Source organism: Aythya ferina, assembly GCF_964211825.1.
Source record: "Aythya ferina genome assembly, chromosome: 17".
Taxonomy (NCBI): domain Eukaryota; kingdom Metazoa; phylum Chordata; class Aves; order Anseriformes; family Anatidae; genus Aythya; species Aythya ferina.
Window position 1 is genome coordinate 15,113,166 of NC_140316.1, and position 19,896 is coordinate 15,133,061.

At 65.0% G+C, this 19,896-nt stretch overlaps 3 protein-coding genes across 6 annotated transcripts; 1 reads left to right on the forward strand and 2 right to left on the reverse strand.

Annotated features, from left to right (window-relative positions):
• Nucleotides 1-89: 89 nt before the first annotated feature.
• Nucleotides 90-13,601, reverse strand: TPST2 (tyrosylprotein sulfotransferase 2). 4 transcript variants are annotated; one of them, XM_084491719.1, is made up of 8 exons: nt 13,527-13,589; nt 7,750-7,822; nt 7,056-7,145; nt 4,597-5,515; nt 3,007-3,205; nt 2,259-2,309; nt 1,164-1,212; nt 90-308 (listed from the first exon to the last, which is right to left on the reverse strand). In XM_084491719.1, exons 4-7 carry the CDS (start codon nt 5,430-5,432, stop codon nt 1,183-1,185), a joined length of 1,116 nt encoding a protein of 371 aa, XP_084347845.1. In that variant the 5' UTR covers nt 5,433-5,515; nt 7,056-7,145; nt 7,750-7,822; nt 13,527-13,589; the 3' UTR covers nt 90-308; nt 1,164-1,182. The 4 variants fall into 4 exon arrangements, with proteins under 4 accessions (XP_084347845.1, XP_084347842.1, XP_084347844.1 ...); XM_084491716.1 differs by lacking the exon at nt 7,056-7,145 and having other exon boundaries at nt 13,527-13,601; XM_084491718.1 differs by lacking the exons at nt 7,056-7,145; nt 13,527-13,589 and adding an exon at nt 8,601-8,856.
• Nucleotides 13,602-13,667: 66 nt separating this feature from the next.
• Nucleotides 13,668-19,502, forward strand: CRYBA4 (crystallin beta A4; the record flags this gene model as incomplete). Its single annotated transcript, XM_084491723.1, has 6 exons — nt 13,668-13,704; nt 18,419-18,464; nt 18,588-18,706; nt 18,870-19,011; nt 19,119-19,261; nt 19,355-19,502. The coding sequence occupies exons 2-6, from the start codon at nt 18,426-18,428 to the stop codon at nt 19,500-19,502; spliced, it is 591 nt and encodes a 196-aa protein (XP_084347849.1). The 5' UTR covers nt 13,668-13,704; nt 18,419-18,425.
• CRYBB1 (crystallin beta B1) lies at nt 14,036-16,528 on the reverse strand. The gene is made up of 6 exons (XM_084491722.1): nt 16,436-16,528; nt 15,714-15,852; nt 15,277-15,395; nt 14,797-14,929; nt 14,534-14,676; nt 14,036-14,280 (listed from the first exon to the last, which is right to left on the reverse strand). The coding sequence occupies exons 2-6, from the start codon at nt 15,831-15,833 to the stop codon at nt 14,100-14,102; spliced, it is 696 nt and encodes a 231-aa protein (XP_084347848.1). The 5' UTR covers nt 15,834-15,852; nt 16,436-16,528; the 3' UTR covers nt 14,036-14,099.
• Nucleotides 19,503-19,896: the final 394 nt, after the last annotated feature.

Sequence of the window (19,896 nt, forward strand, 5' to 3'; positions counted from 1 at the left end):
CCTCCCGGTGGGGGGGGGGGGTCGCCCCTTATTAACGCGCGCCTCAATTAGTGATTAATAAACGCAACCACAGCCCGCACAGGGCCGCGTGTAGTAACACAGCATATATTAATTGACTCTTAAATACAGTCTGTACACGGCGGGGGCGCGGCAGCCGCCGTTACGGCCTGCCCCAAACGGGCCCGGCACCGGCACCGGGGGTCCCGGGGGGGTCCCAGGGGGGTCCCGGGGCCGGGGCAGCGCCGCCAGCACCCGGCCGGCCTCCTGCCAGCCTCCTGCCACCGCCTCCCGGCGCTGTCCGCAGCAACCTGCAAGAGAGAAGGGCAGCGGGGTCGGGGGGCGGCCCAGGGGCACCCCCCGGTGTCGGGGAGCGGCCCCGAGGTGCCCCCGGCGCGGCCCTCACAGCGCCGGGACCCCCCCGAGCTGTCCCCCACAGCAGCCCCTCAGGAGCACCCTGAGCTCCGGCTCAGGGCACGCGGCTGCTCCCACCCCGGGCTCATGTGTTTATTTATTTTTTTTGGCCAGAAACTGCTTTGAAATGGAGAGTTCTAAGCGTGTATTTGCAAAGTTCTAAGTGTAAATTTTGGCAAAAAAAAAAAAAAAAAAGTGCCGTTTGTGTCTTAGCACAGAGGCTGCCTGCAAAGAGACAAAGGCATCCGGCCACTGACAGCCGCTCTTGAAGTCCAGGGGAGCAGCCCGGGGCTGCCGAGCTGACAGCAGCCGGGACGGCCTTCGCCTTCCTCCCCATGGCAGCTCAGCACCCCACAGCCCCCCGCAGCTCCCCACAGCCCCCCGCAGCCCCCCACAGCTCCCCATAGCCCCCCACTCCCACCCCTTCCTTCCACAGCCCCCCCTTCCCACAGCCCCGCTCCGTGTTCCCCGCAGGGTGCTCAGTAATAACGCTCCCAAGTGGATGATTGCAGTTCTGCTGAAGTGAGCCTCTTGCAGAGCTCAGGGGAAAAATACAAAGTCCTGACAAATCACCTCACGTAACAGTATTGCCCTGAAAACTTAAAGCGACTGTGAAAGAGATCCTGGGCATGGCGAGCGTGCCTGGAGCAGCCTGGCTGATCCACGGGCTCGAGAAATTAAACCAGCAAAATGCCAGCCCTAGAGCAACGCGGGCAGTTTGCATGGTCCCGCATTAAACTACAAGGTCTTACCTGGAAATCGTTAATTTTATTAGTGAGAAGATGATGTGTTCTGCATCACCTAGAACAACCAAGAAACAGAAGATCAGTTTAAAGTCACCACCTGTACTTCCAAGCATCCCCAATGCGCTCCCTGTATCGGGAAAGGGAAGCAGCCAGGACAAAACCGTGCCACGGTGCAGAACCAGGAGCCACGAGACTGGGCCAGGGCCCTGCAGCTTCTCGCTTCCCTCCTGTACGTGCACCACGAACCACACGGGGTGGCAGCTCAGGAACTGCAAGTGACACCTCCTGCAGCGAATACACGTGCGTGCTTGCTCCCCCAGCAGCCCCATTTCCTCACTTTGGGGTTTGGCTGTGCGCGTTTGCACGTGGCAGTGGCAATGCAGATCAGTCTGACTGCGTAAGGAGTCCCCACGCTGAACAGGTCCAACTGGCACCTTTGATCAAAACATCTGTGTGACTCCACACCAACACACCGCACCTCCTGTGCAGGCAGGCAGTGCCTTCTGCAGAGTCAAGAGTCAAGTATTTTATTTTTAAGTCTGTGTGTGCTGGCTGTTGGACAGCTCTGCAGTGTAAAAGATGGTCATCAACGGCTCTCAGACACTGCTCTACAGGACCATGCAGCGTACGTTTGACACCGGAATACAATCACACAGGTACAGGACCCAGAAGACCCACCTCTATCCTGAAATCAGACAAGCAATCCTTCCCTAAACATGGCAAGACCCAGGACAACAAAAAAAAAATGAGTTTCAGGACAGAAGCAAGGTGGAAGTGTCTCAAAGACAATGAAGAACTCAAGTTTGAGGAGTGAGCGCAGAGCTGTACAGCAATAACCCACACGCAAGAGCAGAACAGAAAGCACTGACGGGTGAAGGAGCAGGCTCTGAGCAGCACAGAACACCATCAGGATTTGTGACTGAGGCAGGATGTCAAAATAAAGCTGGGAGGATGGAGGGAGGCACAGCAGGAAGGACAGGAACAACACAGCAGCCCCAGGAGCACTTCCCCAGCTGGGCTGCCCAGCCTGCGAACACCCATCAGAGGGAGCAAGGGACCAGGCACCCAGGGCGAAGTGCTCCGATGTGACATGGGACATACCTGCAGGTGACCTTTCAAGTTGGCTGGCGTTTTATAATCCCCTTTTAAAACCTATGGGAAAGAAAAAAATACTGACCACTTCTTGGACAGCGACTGTACGAGCATCAGCAAGTCCACCCTGCAAGCTGCTGTGTGGCCGGGCACGTGTGGGTGTCCGGGTAGGACGGGTCACCCCACAGCCTGAGAAATTCCCTCTCCAGTAACTGCTGTCTGCGGCTCGGCAGCTCCTTCCTCCCCGTTCTGATCCAGACACGAGTCAATATTCTAAAAAAAATTCTTCTGGTTTTGCCCAGACATTGTGAGTCTCCGGTCACTTTCCTCATGGGACTGCGGGACTGGCTGGCGAGCTCCCCGCAGACACAGCACAGCCCGAGCCTTCTCGAGGGGCCAGACCAGAGTGCCTAGTGCCACCCCCCCATCTCGATAACATCGCCATACACCACCAACCCCCACGGCTGGGGTCAGGACCGGCGCTGGAGCAGGGAGGGACAGGTCAGTATCTGCCACAACAGAGGAACGAACCCCACCACAAAATCACAGGGAGCGCAGTCGGCCCGAGCCACGCCAGGCTCCGTGCACCGCGTGTAACTGCGAACCTCCTCGGTGTGACTGCACTGCGACCACTGCGGCTCCCACACGGAGCAGAGCTTTGTGTCTCCACTCTGTTTTTTGACTCGCTTTGGGAGGCTGTGTGGGTGCAGAGCCCTGCGGTCCACCGCCATGAGCCCTCCCCGTCAGCGACACTCACTCTGTGCGTGTTGTTGACCACCAGCGGGTCCGGGTGGCCGTAGTGGGGCGGGTTGGCGTACGGGTCGTAGCCCAGCCTGGCGAGCATGGGAGCTATGTGGGCCATGTCCTGCAGCACGTCCCCTGGGATGTGCCCGATCCATTTCGATAACGCCTCCATGTTCACCGGCTTGATAACCTGGTCCGTGGATCTTTCTATCCTGGAAGAAAATAAAGAAGAAGGTAAAACAAGGCATGAAAGCTGCTGTCCCTTGGGTTTCGCAGACACGCCGGGCTGACGGAAGAGCCTTCAGCTGGGCCAGCTGCCAGCTGCACATTTTGCTGTCAGGACAAGTGTGCGGCTCAAATGCTGCTCCTGCTGTGAGTGCAGGGAGAGCCCCCACGGGCACCGTGGTGCTGCTCTGGGGGCAGCCAAGGTGCCTGCAGCCCTGGGGCTTGGGTGCCTGCGTGACCGCGCTCACAGGGGCACTGTGTGAGCTCCCGCCTGCCTCCTCGCCTGCTGCTGCTGCGGCCAGACCCCACGAGCACCGTGGCTCCACACAAGCCACTGGCCCTGTGATCAAACCTGGCCACTACACCCAGCAGGACCAGCTCCAACAAGCAAAGCCAGCCACGGCGCCCTGCTGCGCTGCAGACACCGCTCCCCTCCCGCCCTGCGTGGGGAGGACAGGACGCCCAGCCCAGCCCAGCTGCAGCCCAGGGAAGGCACACCCAGCCCCGCAGAGGCAGTGCTGCGCGCTGGAACGGGTCAACCTGCACAGCGGCTGCAGCCCTGAGCCTGGGGGCTGCCAGCCAGGCGGCGAGGCACGAGGCACATGAGGCACACGCAGTGCCACAGCCCCGCTGGCAGCAGCATTTCCACCCCCTCGCTGTCCCCGAGGAGAGGAGCGGCCCCGTGCCCTGCTGCAGCTCCCCACAGCACTGCTCTGGGTGCATCGGGCTGCTGCAGGACAGAGGAATTTATACAAAGCCCGCTCGGATGGTTCCCATAAACGGCCGATTACATCTTGCTAAGGCAGGCTTCGGCTTCCCTGAGGAAAGGAAGAGCGTTAAAAGACCCGAAGAAGGTGGGCGAAGGCAGGCACCTCCTCGAGCACAGAGATGGGGAGCCAGCGAGGAGGGGCCTGGGTGTGTCTCCACGGGAGGAGAGCATTCGTTGTGTTCTGCAACACCAGCACCGGCGGAATTACGGCACAGCACGGCGTGAGTCATAGCAGCACCACTGCAATCACAGCAGGGAGGTTTGAGGATGGGTGGAGAAAAGCCACGTTAAAGAGCTCGTGTTTCTGAGCAAGCAGGTCTTTCGAATTAAAGATCGATGTCACTTCTGCACTGCCAAGGAAGCTGAATAAAAGCCACCCGCTCCTACAGTCCCCGTCTGGCAGGCTGCTCTCTGGGGTACAACAGGCTGCCACCATCAAGTCCTTTACTCAGAAACACAAATCTATAAAACTGGACGTGCTGCAGCTCCTACCCCTGAAAAGCACACACGGACACAGGGAACGGATCTTTGCCACCCCGTTTTAGCCCCGACCAGCTTTGTGTAACGAAATACTCCTCGGGAAGCAGAGACCAGGGCCGAGACACTCACTTGGAAAGGGACACTCCGCCGGGCTTCCCTATCAGCTCCTCGTGGTGCAGCACGGCGTCGCTCCAGGAGATGTCCAGGAACTTCATGATGGCGTGCATGGACTGCTCGGGGTGCAGCACCAGCTGCTCGTAGTAGACGGGCAGGCAGCGGGAGCGCCCGATCTCCAGGCACTGGGAGTACATCACCTCGATGGCTTTGTTCCACTTGGTCAGGCAGTCCCGGTAGCTGTTCAGGTCAAAGCCCGCGATCGTCACCTTGCGGGTGATCATGGAGTGCACCGAGGCGCGGCCGTCTCGCACCATCAGGAGGAACTTGGAATTGGGGAAGAGCCGGGACAGGTAGACGGAGGACTTGAGCGTGAAGGGGTCCTTGTTGCACAAATACCTGGCCGGCTCGCCGTGCTTGGCGATCACCTCCAGGATGAAGGCCTGCATGGCCGCGTCCAGCACCTGGTCCGTCACCCCCGCCTCGTCCAGGCGCATCTTCTCGCGGCCCGACTTGGACCAGGCCTGCCGCATCGCCAGCACGCGGGGGATGATGCGGGTCTCCTCCCCGCAGCGCACCTCGGGGTGGGCGTCCAGCATGGCCCTCATCAGCGTGGTGCCGCTCCGGGGGACGCCGCCGATGAATATCAGGGGCATCTCCTTGCTGTAGCGGTACTCCACGTGGTTGGAGTCCATCATGACCAGCTCCTCGTTCTCCGGCCTCATCAGCCGGTGCCTCCTCTTGTTCAGGACCTGCTGGCACTCCAGGACCTGCTGGCCAAGGTGCAGAGTCACCATCAGGGCGACCACCGAGCCCACGGCCAGCAGCACCCGCCTCATGGTCACCCGCATCCTGCTGCGCTCCGCATGGGCTGCAGACCAACAGGCGGCCACGCTTCAGCTTGCGGCTAGCGAGCGTCCGGCCCCGCGGGCATCTGCAAGAGAAAGACAGAGCCGCCGGTGAGCAGGGCTCCTCGGGACGCCCGCGCCACCCCCCGGCTTTCATCAGCCCTTACCTATCAGCACGTCTCAGGGTAGGTGTCTTCTACCCAGCACGTAATTAAAGCACGCCTGAGAGCACGCCCAAAGAGATTACTCGACTGTTTTCCGTACCCAGAACCTCGGGTTTGTGGCTGGAGCAAAGCTCCACGGACGTTTTGGAGGGGAGGCCACCACTCGCCCAGCTCTGACAGAACTGTTTCCTTAAGGCACCGACCAGCTTTGCCTTCATCCAGTTACTCCTTTGGATTGAGCGTGTGTTCGGGTAGGAGAAAAATCTCCGGCGTTACTTCCACCAACAGGGTAAGGCACCTTTACAGAGCCTGCTCCATCCCAGACCCCGATGCTCCCACCCTTCTCCTTCCTTCCAGCACGGGTTCCCTGCGCCCAGCGCACCTCCTTGCTCTCCCTCCCGCCAGCCACCTGCCTCCTTCCCACAACGGCTTTAGTTGTACGCCTGCTGCCACAGGGGAGGGAGAAGGCCGAAATAAAGAGAAAACCAAAAGCATCTCATGCAAATTTGAAGCGCCTGACTCAGAAGAAGCAATTACCCATAGAACGAAACCAGCTGAGAAATTAAACCAATTTCAGGGGTAACGCGCCAGTAACGGCAACGCGCGGTCTGCGTTCGACACCTGCACCCCAGGCTGACCTCAGTAACGTCCCCGGAGCCGTGCCGTGGTCCCAGGCCAGGTGCCTGCTCCACGGGACGTGCCAGCAGCAGGCTGCCCGTCCCCGTGGCGGCTCCCAGGAGAGCTGGCACCGTCCCCTGCCCGCCCCCTTCTCCCTCCCTCTGCGAGCGCAGGTTTTGCAATCCTCCCGGGGTCACGCAGGGATTTTGAGCTCTTTGTGCTTACACGGCCTGGGCAGGAGCTGAGGCCAGGGGCGTCCACGCGCTGCAGCTCCCCAACAAGCATTGGAACAGCCTCAGGAAGGCGGCCTCCCCACTGCAACCCTCCTGCAAGCGCGCGGTTAGGAGAGGGGCAGCCAGCAGAGCCTGCTCGGCACAGCGCCTGTCCCCATGGCACGGCGCCTGTCCCCATGGCACAGCTCCTGGTGGCACCGTGCCCGCCCCATCCCCATCCCTCCCCTGCCCGCTGCTCCCAGGGCACCTCTCCAAGGCCCGGCCTCGCAGCACCCGGCTGCACTCGCACAGCACCAGGGCCAGACCCGGTGAGGCAGCGCCCGTCTGCCCGGCCAGGTAGGAGCCTTCCCACCCCAGGACCATCCGTGTGGCCGTGCCGCTGCCTGTGCTGCCTGCTGTGAGCGTACCGAGGGTCGGCAGTGCCAGGCACACGGCTGCACCGTGTGAGTGTCAGGAAGCCCAACATGGGCACGTTGGCTCTGACCACGAGTCGCAGGGAGCACCACGCAGCTCCCCGGCGTTCAGTCAGCACCACGGCACAGCCGAGCCCTGCCCGCTCCGCCCTGCTACCTCGAGCTGCTTCAGTCATGTAAATGAATTCAAATGCTCACCCTAAAAATAATTGCTGAAGGCCGCAGAACCCATTGCGATGCACTGCAGCTGGAGCACTCGGGATTCAAGGCCAACTGGAATAATTAGCGCTGTGCAGACCAAGACAGGCTAATTAGCAGGAGAGATCAGCAGTGCACAAGGAGGCCGGGAGCACAGAGGTGCTCTGTTCTTTGCAGGCTCACAGGGAGCGTTTCCCACCGCCCTGCTCCCTGGCACAAAGGAATTCCCTCATTTTGCTGTGCGGGGGGCAGGCTGGCTGCGAGCCCGCCCGCACCATCCCTCGGCTCCAGGGAACCTGTGTGGGGGCTCCCCCTGCCTGCCCCTGGCTCCCCATGGGGGCACGCGGGGACAGCAGGGACAGCGGGGAGCAGGACAGGGCTGTGCCCGGCTGCAGGCAGCTCAAGGCTCTGCAGGAAGCCGAGGGAGAGGGAAGAAGCGGGCTGGTGGGGAAGTGACAGCAAAGCGGTGACCACCAAGGACACCAGAGGCCCTGTAGGCAAAGCGCCTTCCATATTTTGCATGCTGCTGAGCCATCAATAAGGCTTAGAGCGTTCCTCGCGAGCTGCTGCAAGCAATAAAATATTAACGGAGCATCAGCGAAGGTGTGGGCAGCCGTATGAAATATTCATCCCTCCCCTGCTGGGACCACAGGGGAATCAACCGCTCTGCCAAGAGCTCTCCACGCAGGCTTACCTTCTCCCCGCGTGCTCATCTTGCTGCTAGCCGAGTGTCACGCCGATACCCCCCCAGGTGGCTGCAGAAATACCTAATGGGGAAGAAAAACACAGGGCCGATTTGTTTGTTGGTCACAGACAGGTACGAGCGTGGTTACAAGCACTGCTCTTCCTCCTTGGCACCGTCCCCTCCGCACGCACGCCTCCTGCCCAAAACCTCCCTCCAAGCCCCGGGAGAGGTGGCCCTGACCCCTGGGGACAGCTCTGGCCGCCACGCACAGCAGGGCCGGGCCCTCGTCCTGCCCAGCTGCGTTTTGGTGCTGGCAGAGCTGGGACAGCACAGGGAGGAGAGGGGCGGCAGGACGGTGGCTGCTCCGCGCAGGAAACCCAGTGCCCTGGCCGGGAGAAGCCGCAGAGGAGCAGAAGCAGCTGCAGGATCTAAAAGCAGGGCCCAGCCGCCGGACATGGCACGGTTCCACTGCACACAAGTGGCCGGAGCAGCACGGCCCGTCCCAGAGGAAGCAGCTTCAGACTCGCTCCCCGCAGCCTTTGTTACAAACGCTGGAGTCAGACAGGAGCCAGAACAGCGCCAGAGCTCCCCAGGCAGCAAGAGCCAAGGGAGCCCAGGGGACACCTCGCACCCAGGCCCTGAAATTCGACGCTCCCAGCAAGGCCACGGGGACGCAGAGCTCAGGACCAGAGCAATGCCACGGAGCTGCCTGAAGCTGAGATCTCCCCGCTGCTGGCTCAAGGCCGAGGGCCAGCCCCAGCCCTGCCGTGGTGCTCCCGGCCGCCCGGCGCAGCTCCAGCTCCTGGTGGCTGCAGGACCCAACCCGCCGCGTGCCCCCGAGGACACGGCGCTGCCCGTGCCTGTCCACGGGCCCTGGAGCAGCCCTGCAGCCCTCCTGCACTCAGCTCCCCCCCGTGTGTCGCTGTCCCAGCCCTGGAGGATGTCTGTGAGCACATCTGAAGCGCAGACGCCGGTTGTTATTCCAGCTCCCCGAGAGTCTCCTCCTCTCCTGCCCAGCCGCCTTCGAACGTCACCGGCCCCTCTCTGTTCCTTAGCACTAATTAGGAACAAGAGGGAAACTCCACCCGGCAGGGACGTCGCAGCGGGGCAGAGCCCAGCACATGCATCGCCCTCCTTCCCCACAGTGTCCCCCCCACCGCCCACGGGACTCCAGGTCTGGACGAGGCTGCAGGGCTGCGTGGCACCAGCCGCATCCCCTGGTGCAGCCCTGCAGCCCCACGAGCCGTGCAGCCCCACGAGCCGCCTGGTGCACGCGGCAGCAGCGGTTTAACAGCCGCCCCGCTCCGGAAACCCTCCGGCTCTTGCCCTCGCACAGACGCTCACACACGCTTGCAGACTTCCTTCCTGCACCTCCCGCTGCAGAGCGCGCCCAGGCTCCCGCAGCGCCCCTACAGCACCCTGCAGCCTCCGGAGAAGGGGGCGAGCACCAGAGGGGTCCCACGGCAGGCAGGGGCACTCAGCTCCGAGGGGACACACAGCTCCCAGGGGACGCATTGTGTGTGTGGGGTGTGATAGCAGCCACTCGTGCTGCTGAAGGCACGGCTGGCGGGGAAGGCACCACGCTGCAGCCCCATGCAACACAAACGGCACGGCTCAACCGTGCTGCCCATCACCAGGCCCTGCACCACGGGGCTGTGCTGTGCCCGGGGATGCTTCTGCACCGATGAACTCCCCACACGCGGTGCAGAGCTCACGCAGCCCATCACCAAGCAGCACTGGAGCAGGACGTGCAGCCCCCCAGCACCAGCTCGCCCAGGGACGGCTGCACCCCAAGCGCAGGCGATTGGCAGCGAAGCGATGTCACGGGGACATTGTGCAGAGCAGGGATGGGTTACAGACAACAAGCACCGTTTCTACAAGAAGCGTAATGTGATCAAAAAATGCCTTTTCTTTTAAATCATTCCCAGAAATGGCTGCTCGTCTTTGCAGCTTCCCCAAAAGCCTGAGGTGGGGCATGGAAAAATTTAGCTCAAATCCTTGGTGCTTAATAAGGGATGAGGAACTGCGAGCGTCCCCGCGGTGCAACAGCAGCTGTGGTCAGCAAAAACACACTAATGCATCTAACTGGCATCTTTGCAAATCAGCAAAACTTAATTACTTAATTGATAGCCTTCAATTAATTCGCAGGCTCTGTGCAGTGCAGGAACACCCTCGGCTGCCGCACCCCGGGCCCGGCCGACGAAGCGTGGCAGCGCCCAGCTCCCGCGGCACAGCGGGGCCAGGCGGTGGGAGAAGGGCTCGGACGTGCTGCCGAAGGGTACTGACAGTGTTCAAATTGAAAAAAACAGAAAGAAAAAAAAAAAAGAGTTGCTTTCAAGGCACCACGTGACGAGAGTGGCAGTGCCGAGAGCAGGGCGTTTTTGCTTACTAAGGCTGGGGATGTGCTGAAGGCCACAAAGCCAGGAGCATCTACAGGAACCAGAAGCCAACCCCACTAAAAATACAGGGATTTTAGGCCACTTTGGGGTTATGGATCCCTTTGAGAATCCCCAAATAGAACAGAGAGCGCCGTGGCTTGCATTGCAGCACCGCCACCCCGGGCACAGCGGTGAGAGCAGCGTGGGGACGGAGCGCAGGCACACCCTGCAGCTCCCCCACCTGCGCCAGCCCCCGCGGGTCCTGCCCAGCGTCCCCTCAATTAAAAGCACCACCAATGATGTGCCGGCCAAACGCCCAGCAAGGACCCCGGCCCTGCAACCCCGCTGATGGCAGGTGCTCGTTTGCCTCAGCCGCTGACGCCCCCAGCAGCTGGGCTCGGGGAAAAGGAAGGAAAACGGCCCCAAACGTGCTGCGGTGGCCATGGGGACCGGGGAGCCACCTGCCCACCGCCTTGCCCAAGCAAGGCCCAGCCCCGTGTGCTGCTCCCAGGGCGCTCCTCCGAACAGGGAGGGCAGCAGGGCCAGGAGCAGGGCTCGCGGGGAGGACCCACGCTGCCAGGAGCCCCCCCGGCCCACCGGCCCTACGCCCCTTGGCGTGCCGGGACAGCCGAGGGCAGCACCAGGAGCCAGCAGATTTCTGGCTAGCGCAGGGGAAGTGGCTGTTACCACATCTCATTTCACAACACTCGCTGCTTCAGGGACGCTCGCAGGGAGGAAAGCTCTCCTGCTCAGCACCACGCACCAGGGCTGGCGAGCAGGAGCCCCTCGCAGACCCCCGTGCGGTGACGGACGTGGCCCCCGGGCAAAGCGCAGCCACCGGCCCTCGCCGGGGAGCATCCGCGGTGCACGAAACCAGGCCAGCAGCTCGGAGCCTCAGAGGAACCTTCCTGACGGTTAATCAATCCACAGCTCCCATTCACAGCTCCTCCGTGCCCACGGCTGTAATTACATTGTGGTTATTCCCACGGGGGGCAGAGCCAAAGCCCCACAGGCACCCCAGAGGACTGGGGCTGAGAGCTCATAGACTGGCACCTCTGCTGCTCCTGCTTCGCCCCCACACTCACTCCTGAGGCTGCTGACAACAGGAGGAGCAGGAGCAGGGCCTGGGGCAGCACAGTTCGCGTGCAGGCAGTTATTCCTCCCAAGCTGTGTCCTGGCGGGCTGTGCAAGTGAAACCAAAAGCACCACAGGTTGTCCTGCAGCAAGCTGCAAAGGGACCGGCGAGGGGAGAGTCCTGCTGCCGAGGGCAGGGGTGTGCACGTTCAGGCACCAGCCTCGCTGCAAACCTGGCTCCGCACTCCCAGCGCTGAACAAAACATTCCCCACAAGTGTGGGTGGTCAGAGCCTGCCATGCAACGGGGAGAGAAAGAAATCAAAGGAACTGCTAGAAAAAATACCGAGCATCTTCAAAAAAATATTTTCCAAGTCCCCGTGCCAAGCCGTCAGTCTTAACGAGCTCCATTCCTGCACGCACAAAGATCAGGATCTGCAGAGTAAAGGTTGTTTCTACAAGAGAAACCCCAAAACCTCAAATTTGCTTAAGAAACAAAATCAAAATATTTTATTTCCCTATGAAGCAACACCAGCCATCCCCGGCCCCGAAGGCACCGAAGGAGGAAGGTGCGGGCAGGGGGCACCGGCTGCAGCCTGGCCCCGACCCCAGCCCCGTGGGGGTGCGCAGCCCCCCTCGCACAGGCGCAGCGCCCCGCTGCCACCCAGCAGCTCGGGCAGCGCCCAGAGCCCGGCCAAATATCTTCTGCCAAGGCACGGCCCAGGAGGGGCTCATCTCGTGGCACCGTGGATGGATGAAAATGGGAAGGGGCCCTTCTGGGATGGCTGCCCCGTGCTGCCAGCAGGAGCAGGACAAAGCCTAGAGCCTGCCCCGTGCAGCTCAGGGCTGCAGCCCCCAGGCCCAAAGCGAAGGGCTGGCGGTGGCTGCAGGGCAAGCACCCAGGCGCTGGGTGGGAAGCAGCCCTCCCCCTGCCCCGAGGGCACCCGCTGAGCAACCTGCTGCTGGCAGAGCTCCCCGGGGCCAGGTCCTGCCCGCCGGGTGGGTGCCCCGCAGCTGGGCTGCACCACACGGGCAGAGCCACAGCCAGAGCGAAATTAAAGCACCTGGGGATGGGGCAAAGCTGCTCCCGCAGGCCCTGCCTGCTCGCTGCCTGCGCTCGCAGGGCTGTGGGGTTTGGAGCACGGCGAGCTCTGCTAAGGCAGGAAGGAGGCTGAGGCTTGCTGCGAGCATCACAGATTCGTCAGGAGCCATCAGCGCAAAACCACCTGCTGGGGGCTGCCTCCTTTCCCCAGAAACGTTCCTGACAGGCTCCGCGCTTCGCAGAGCTCCCGCGTCCCACACATCCCTACAGGCTCAGCACATCTGCAGCGCAAACCGCCCTGGGGATCAGCTGCTTCACACAGCAGCAGGAGTTACTGTGCGTGAGACCTGCAGGCAGCAGCCCCACGGCCCTTCGGGGGGGCACACAGTGACTGCACCTGGGGACCCCGCAGCAGCTCCCAGTGCTCCCACAGCTCCCAGTGCTGCGCTCAGCCCCGAGCTGTCCCCAGGCACACGTTGGGGCATCACTGCCTCACCACGAGCCCCTGGTGCTCAGCAGCTCTGGGTGCTGCCCAGCTCCCACCCCGTCTGGAGCAGCAGGGAGGGACGGGGCAGGGGCACACGTCCAGCACCATGCGGGTGGCAGCGATGCCCGGGCCTGGCTTGATGCCGGCTGCAGCCCCGGGCACAGGGCACGGCGCTGGCACCACACCTCTGACGAGCCATAAAACCCCCATAAAACCCCATAAACCCCATAAACTCCATAAACCCCCGAGGCCTGCAGGTTGCTCGTGCAGGTGCTGCGATGCCGTGGGGAGGGCTGCGGGCAGCTCCCGGCCACAGCTCCATGGGGAGCGGGCACAGAGCTCCGGGACCGACCCGCGGCCGCCCACCGACCCCCTCCCCGGCCCCCGCCTGCCCGGGGCTCGCACCCAGCCCCCGGGGGGGGCACGGCCGAGGGGCAGCCGGGCCCGGTGCGCGGTGCGGAGGGGTTGGGGCTGGGGGGGGGATGTGGGGCAGGGTCCGCCCGGTGCGCACCGTCCCCATCCCGTCCCGTCCCCATCCCCGGGGGCAGGGGGACGCGGTGCGGGCAGGGCGCTACCGGCAGCGCGGGGCTGCGGAACGGGGCTGCTCGGGGCTGCTCGGGGCTGCTCGGGGCTGCCGGGCTCGGCGCTGCCCGGCCCGCTGCGGGCTGCAGGGGGCACCGGGCACCGGGTACCGGGCACCGGGTACCGGGCACCGGGTACCGGGCACCGCGCACGGCCGCCCCCCGCCGCCGCCGCCCGCTCCGTGCCCGCCGCCCCCTCCCTCTCCCTCCCCCCCCCCGCACTCACCGCTCCCGTTCCCGTGCCCGTGCCCGGTGCCGGTGCCGCCGGCGGGGACGCGGCGACGTCACGCGCACGAGGGGCCGGGATCCCCGCGCCGCCCCGCTGCGCATGCGTCCTGCGGCGGGGGGGGGCGCGGGAACGGGCACGGGGCGGGCACCGGCACCGGGAACGGGCACGGGAACGGGTACGGGTACGGGTATGGGTATGGGCACGGGCACAGGTACGGGTATGGGCACCGGTACCGGCTGCCGGCCCGGCCCCGCCGCCCGCCCCCCCCGCGCCGTGCCCGTGCTCCCCGGGGGGCGCTTGTGCCCCGCGTGTGCGCGTGCAAACGGCGTGCACGGACGGCGTGTGCGGGGCGGGGGCGCGGGCGGCACCCGGCACCCGGCACCCACCGCACTGCTCACCCTGCACCCTGCCTGCAGCACCCATCACGCAGCACCCATCTCCCAGCACCCATCTCCCAGCGCCCCCCCGCAGCTGGCAGCACCACCGGCACCGTCTCACTCTTTATTGCCCCCGGGCCAGGCTCCGCTCAGCACCGCGGGGCCGGGGCCGCCCGTTTTGGGTGGGGGGCGCTCAGTCGGAGGGGGCGGTGGGGCCGGGGCGGGCGCCCCTCTGCTCCCACTGCATGTCCCTGACGCGGCGGATGGACTGCAGCTGCGGCTGGAAGGCGCACCACTCGTTCCAGTGCCTGAAGTCCCCGGTCTCAAAGAGGTACTGGTAGCCCCGGTACCCCGGGTACTGGTACCCGACCCAGCTGCGGGGAGAGCACACGGGTGTCAGCTGCCGAGCTGTGAACCCACCAACAAACGTCCCCACCACGGAACCCTGCCCGGGGTCCCCGCTGCCCGGCTGTGCCCCGCTGCCTGCGGGACACCCCCTGCACCCAGGAGGCAGCACGCGGAGCCCCCCGCACCCATGGGTGGGCAGGGAGCAGCCCAGCACCAGCGGCTGCCCAGGGCCCGTGCGGGTGCAGCGCAGGGAGCTGGGGGAGCTGCAGCCCGGCTTACGTTCCACTGGGCACCTTCACGCTGCCCACGCGGTCGCAGAAGCCGTAAGCCCAGAGGCTGGGCACGTCGTCCTCCTGGATGTCCATCTTGTTGCCCTTGAAGTCAGCAGACTCGTACAGGGAGATTTTGTGGTCCTCAGCCTCCTGGGGAGGACAGCGAGGAGGCGCTGGGCTGGGTGGCCGGTGCTCACAGTGACCGGGCACCGTGTGGCACGGACACAGCCCCAGCCCCAGCCGGAGCCAGCTCCTTCCCAGGCCACTCACCATCCTGATGGGACGCATGGACATGAAGCAGTCGCTCCGGTAGCTGCTGGACCAGGTGTCCCAGCGAGGGTACTCGCCCTTCTCCAGGACAAACATCTCCCCGCGCATGTTGGCTTGCTCGTAGGCCACCCAGCTGGGGAGAGGGGCAGGGCGGCGCGAGGGGTCAGGCTCCTCTCCTGCTCCACCAGCCCGCGGGGCGGCCGAGCTGTGCTCCCAGCACCCAAAATATCTGTGGGTGCCAGGACCGAGCCCACCGCCCTGTGCCTGCCTTTCTCCCAGCCCATGGGGGGTCAGGAGCTCACACACCCCTGGGCACAGCGATTGCTGCTCGGCCCCAGCAGCCAACCCCGCGCCCACCGCCCTTGTCACTGGGGGGGTCAAGTGCTGTGCCCAGCTGCAGGAGATGCCCACGCATCACCCTGCACCCCTGGGCCATGGTGTCCCCACAGGCACGGGTCCCTCCGGGGCAGGGTCACTCACGGTCCGGAGCTGACAATGACGCTGCGCACCCGCTCGAAGCCGCAGTCGGCCAGGTTCAGGCACTCGGCGGTGAACTCCATCTGCCTGCCCTGGAAGTTCTCCTGCTCGAAGACGATGATCTGGGGGCAGAGGGAAGGGCTCGGGCAGGGCACGGGGCCGCGTGTCCCAGCACACCGAGGTCCCCCCCGACAGCCGCTCCCTGCTCTGGGTGCCGCGGCCACGCCGGGGGTCCCTGTGCTGGTGCCCCCGCAGTGGGTGCAGCCGGGCCGGGATGGAGCTGTGGGGCCAGGGGCTGTACCTGCACCGTGCCCCCTGTGCCTGGCACCGTGGAGCTGTCACGGGGCACCCTCACGGCTCGCCCCTCGTTTCCAGCCCCGATGCAGCTCCCCAGCAGCACCCCGGCATTTTGGTGCTGTGCGGGGATGTGCGGGGCTTACCCGGAAAGCTTCTGCGGCGGGCTCCTCGCCCTTGCTGTTGGTGACGGGTGTGGGGTCGGAGGATGGAGCCGGTGCCTTCTCCTTGTCCTCCGCAGCGGCGGTTTTTGTGGTCTCAGACATTGCGGTGGTCAGCTCAGGTCTGGGGGCAGAGACCCCAGCTGCAGGTTAGTGGGGGCACGGCCGTGGGACACCCCACCTGGCCCCAGGGACGGTGGCGTTGGGGTGGCATTGGGGAGGGGAGGGGCACAGCAATGGGGCGAGGAGCTGGGGGCTCCCCAGGCAGGCCAGGCAGAGGCAGCGGGTCCTGCATGGGCAGCAGGAGGTGGCACTCACCATGCTCCCCTTCTGTGCCCAGGAGAGCTCCCAGCATGGTCTCGCCGTGCGGGGGTGCCCCGAGCTCCCCACTCCCACTCCCTGCCCTCCCCAGGGCCTGATCCTGCACTGGGGCTGTCCCGCACGGGTGTGCGTGGGGCGGGCAGGACGCACCCCCCTTTGTGTGTGGACCTCTCGGGGGCACCCCGATGACCCTAAACCCTAAACCATGGTTTAGGGTTATCCAGCAGCCCCCACAGAGGGCAGCGGGGTGCCAGAGCTCTGTGACGAGCTCGGGGCGCCCCAAGCAGTGGCACGGTGCTGGGCATGGACGAGCCCCTGTGTTTCTCTCTCCCCCCCTCGGGACCAGCTGGAGCGAGTGCTGCAGCGCGGGCACTTGGTCCTCTTACCTGGGCAGCTGCTGCTTCTTGTTGGAGTGAGCGGGCTTGTGTTTCGGGGTGCAGCGGGGCCCCCACTTTATAGCCTGGCAAGGGCAGGCCCCGGGCGGGCGCACAAAGGAAGTGCGAACTCATCAGTGTCTGCGCGGCCGCCCCGTCATCACATCCCGCACGGCGCTGGAAGCCTCTCCCCGGCCCCGTGCCCAGCTGCTGAACCCAGCACTTTCCTTTGTGCCCGCGGCACAACAGAAGGCCTGACCGTGCCACTTTGCAGCACGCTGGCACCCGCGCGCCCGCGCAGGGCATATATAGCCCCCGCACACGGACCCGCACCGGCACCCGGCTCCAGCACCCGGCTCCAGCAGCGCCATGGTTGGGCATGGAGCACCAGCCCCGTGCCCCACGGCTGGCCCAAAAACAGCCCCACGGCTGCCCTGTGCCCACCGCCAGGGGCAGGAGCCCAGCCCGGTGCTGGCACCAAGCTGGGCAGAGCTGGGGATTGCTCCCAGCCCCCCCTGTCTGGACCCCGGCTTTTGGCACAGGGAGAGCTCAGCCCTGGGGGCAGCGCCTGCAGGTTCCCCAGCCTGGCTTTGCATTAACCCTGCCCTGGGTCAGCCCGTCTGCTTCCTCACTTCCCATCTGAACTCCACTGATCTCGCTTTAAACTTCCCTCCATACCAGCCAGCACCCCAGTGCTCTGCTCCGAGGATGCCAGGATGCCAGACTTCAGTCCTTCAAAATGCTTCAAGAGTTGTTCCTGAGGGTTTTCCCCTGGAGATGTGCAATCAAAGCCGACACTTTCTGAATATCTCAGTCCCTAAAAACAGCCTTCTCCTCTGAGGATGCTCCAGCTGGCTGTCCCATGCCATCCCTGCCTGCCAGCCCCACTTGTTAGCGAGTTTTCAGCACATTCAGCACGTGCCGTGCTGGTTCCCTACCGCTCCTACTCCTACAGCTCACTGGCACCAGGTCCCACGCTGGGTTCCAGCGCTGCGGTGCTGTGCCAGCCCCCGGCAAGGCAGGTGGAGGGGCGGTGGGTGCCGGGAGGGTGCTGAGCAGCGGTGCTGGTGCCCCTGCAGCACCCGGGCACTTGTCTCCTCCCTGTTCTGTCAAAGACTCCAAGGCTCCTGGTGCTCCTGCCGCCGTGCCAGCACTCAGCACGGGCAGCAGCAATGCCCCGAGCGGCGCGCTGAGCGCGGAGCCCTGCGCAGGGGCTGCCGGCCGCCGTCCCCTCCTTCCCCCCGGGGGTGAAGCGTTAACTTGCAGCCACGCGGCTCAGCTGCACCATCAGGGATGCTTCCCAAAACACCAAGCATTCATCGATCTCTCCTCTCCCTGCAGTTTTATCGGCCGCCCGCCGTTCCTGTGGCAGCACGGCCGGGTGCACGCGGTGCTCCCGTACCTCCCGGCACCCCCAGGGGCAGCTCCCTGACCTCACGGCAGCCAGCTCTCGTGGCTCTCGGCTTTCAATTTGCATTCATTTTCATGTTTGTTAGACGTCTTTCTATTTTAAGTTGCATTTGCTGCCTCTCAGAGCTGCCCTGGCCCCTGGGGAGAGCTGCTCTGCCCCACCACGGACAGCGAGCTCCTCCACACACAGTTTTGGCCTGCCTCCCTGCACTGCACATGCCAAACGCCCCTGGTGCAGACAGGCAGGGACACCTCTGGTCATGGTCCCAGCAGAGCCTGATCGCCCAGCTCCACAGGTCTGGGGTCACTGGGAGCCCTGGTGCCCCCACTCTCCAGCCTCTCCGCAGCCCTGCCTTTGTTCCTCCCGGTCCCTCCTCCCGCCGTGTGCTGAGTTAGGGCTTTCCGTAATGCCCTCCCGGCCTGGCTCTGTCTGAAGCTATAAAAACCCTGCCCCAGGGCTGCCGCCCGCGCCACCTCTCCGTGCGCAGCTCCTCACCCCGGTAAGCGCAGGAGGCAGCGCGCGGCCCCGGGGCCGGGCAGCGGTGTGCCAGCAGCCCCGCACCAGCCTCCTCTTCTCCTGCACAGAACCACCATGAGCCAGCGCCGCAGGACGGCCTCCGGTCTCTGGAAGGTGCGGGAGGCCGGGGAGGAGCAGGAGCAGGGGCTGAGCCCCGCGGACACCCGGGCACGGGGGCGCAGCGTCTGCTGGGGGCCCCTGCGCCTGCAGCGCCTCTGATCCGCCCGTGCTCCCCAGATCGTGGTGTGGGACGAGCCCTTCTTCCAGGGCAAGAGGCACGAGTTCACCGCCGACTGCTACAGCACCCCGGAGCGCGGCTTCAGCACCGTCCGCTCCTTCAAGATCGAGAGCGGGGCGTGAGTGCGGGGCGGGGGGCTGCAGGGGCAGGCGGGGGCACCGGGTGCCTTCTGCCACCCAAACCACGCGGCTGCCTCCTGTGGGGAGCGCTGGGGGCTGCCGGGGGCGCTGGGTGCTGGGGGCGCTGGGTGCCGCGGGGCGCTCACCCCACCTCCCCGGCAGCTGGGCAGGCTTCGAGCACTGCGGCTTCCAGGGGCAGCAGTTCGTGCTGGAGTGCGGCGAGTACCCGTGCTGGGAGGCGTGGAGCGGCAGCAACGCCTACCGCGTGGACAGGATGTGCTCCTTCCGCCCCATCGCCTGCGCCGTGAGTAGGGCCCGGTGTGGGGCTGTGCCAGACCCCCGATGGCCCTGGATGGGCAGAGGGCAGGGGGCAGGGGGTGGCCGTGCCCACGCGGTGCCCTCTCGCTGCAGGACCACCGGCGCAGCCGGCTGATGCTGTTCGAGCACGAGAACTTCCAGGGCAGGAGGGGGGAGCTGAGCGACGACTGCCCCTCGCTGCCCGCCCTGGGCTGGGGCAGCAGCGCCGTCGGCTCCTTCCTCGTCTGCTCCGGCGCGTGAGTAGCGGGGGCAGCGGGACCCGCGGCACCGGGCGTCTCCGGCCCCGTCGCGGTGCCCCCAGCCCTGAGACGCGCTGCCTTCTGCTCCAGGTGGGTCTGCTCGCAGTACCCGGGGTACCGCGGCTTCCAGTACCTGCTGGAGAGCGACAGCGGCGCCGGCGAGTACAAGCACGTGCGGGAGTGGGGCTCCCACGCGCAGACGGGCCAGGTGCAGTCCATCCGCAGGGTCCAGCAGTGACCGCCCGCACCGCGGACACCCGGCCCCGGCCCTGTCCCCATCCCTTGGGCACTGCCTGCCCGGCGTGGTGCCGGCACCAAAGCTCAATAAAGCTCCGTTGTACGAGGCGGTGCGCTCGCACTTGGGGGAGGCGTGCGGGTGGCACAGCGGCGAGTGGCTCCATCCCCATGTCACCGCGGGCGTGCGGCTGCGGTGGTGCCATGTGCCTGGGCAGGCGCTGCAGGGGCAGGGACGGACGGGGGTCTGTCAGTCTGTCCTGCCGTGGCACAGCCACCCGCCTGTCCCTGTCACAGGCAGGCGAGGCCCCTGCCCAGCTCCCGCAGCAGTGGGGTGCAGTGAGCGTCCCTCGGCCCCACCAAGGCGGAGGAGGACACTGCGGCTACCACTGAGCCTG

Bases quoted from the DNA above. Each gene is read 5' to 3' on its own strand.
- TPST2 (XM_084491716.1), bottom strand. From the start codon at position 5,432: ATGCGGGTGACCATGAGGCGGGTGCTGCTGGCCGTGGGCTCGGTGGTC. The intron at 3,206-4,596 runs GTGAGTGTCTCG...ATTTTCTTCCAG, and splicing joins GGCGGAGTGTCCCTTTCCAA to GATAGAAAGATCCACGGACC. The intron at 1,213-2,258 runs GTATGTCCCATG...TGGTTGTTCTAG, and splicing joins ACTTGAAAGGTCACCTGCAG to GTGATGCAGAACACATCATC.
- CRYBB1 (XM_084491722.1), bottom strand. From the start codon at position 15,833: ATGTCTGAGACCACAAAAACCGCCGCTGCGGAGGACAAGGAGAAGGCA. The intron at 15,396-15,713 runs GTAAGCCCCGCA...CTCTGCCCCCAG, and splicing joins CCGCCGCAGAAGCTTTCCGG to ATCATCGTCTTCGAGCAGGA. The intron at 14,677-14,796 runs GTGAGTGGCCTG...TGTCCTCCCCAG, and splicing joins CCATGCGTCCCATCAGGATG to GAGGCTGAGGACCACAAAAT.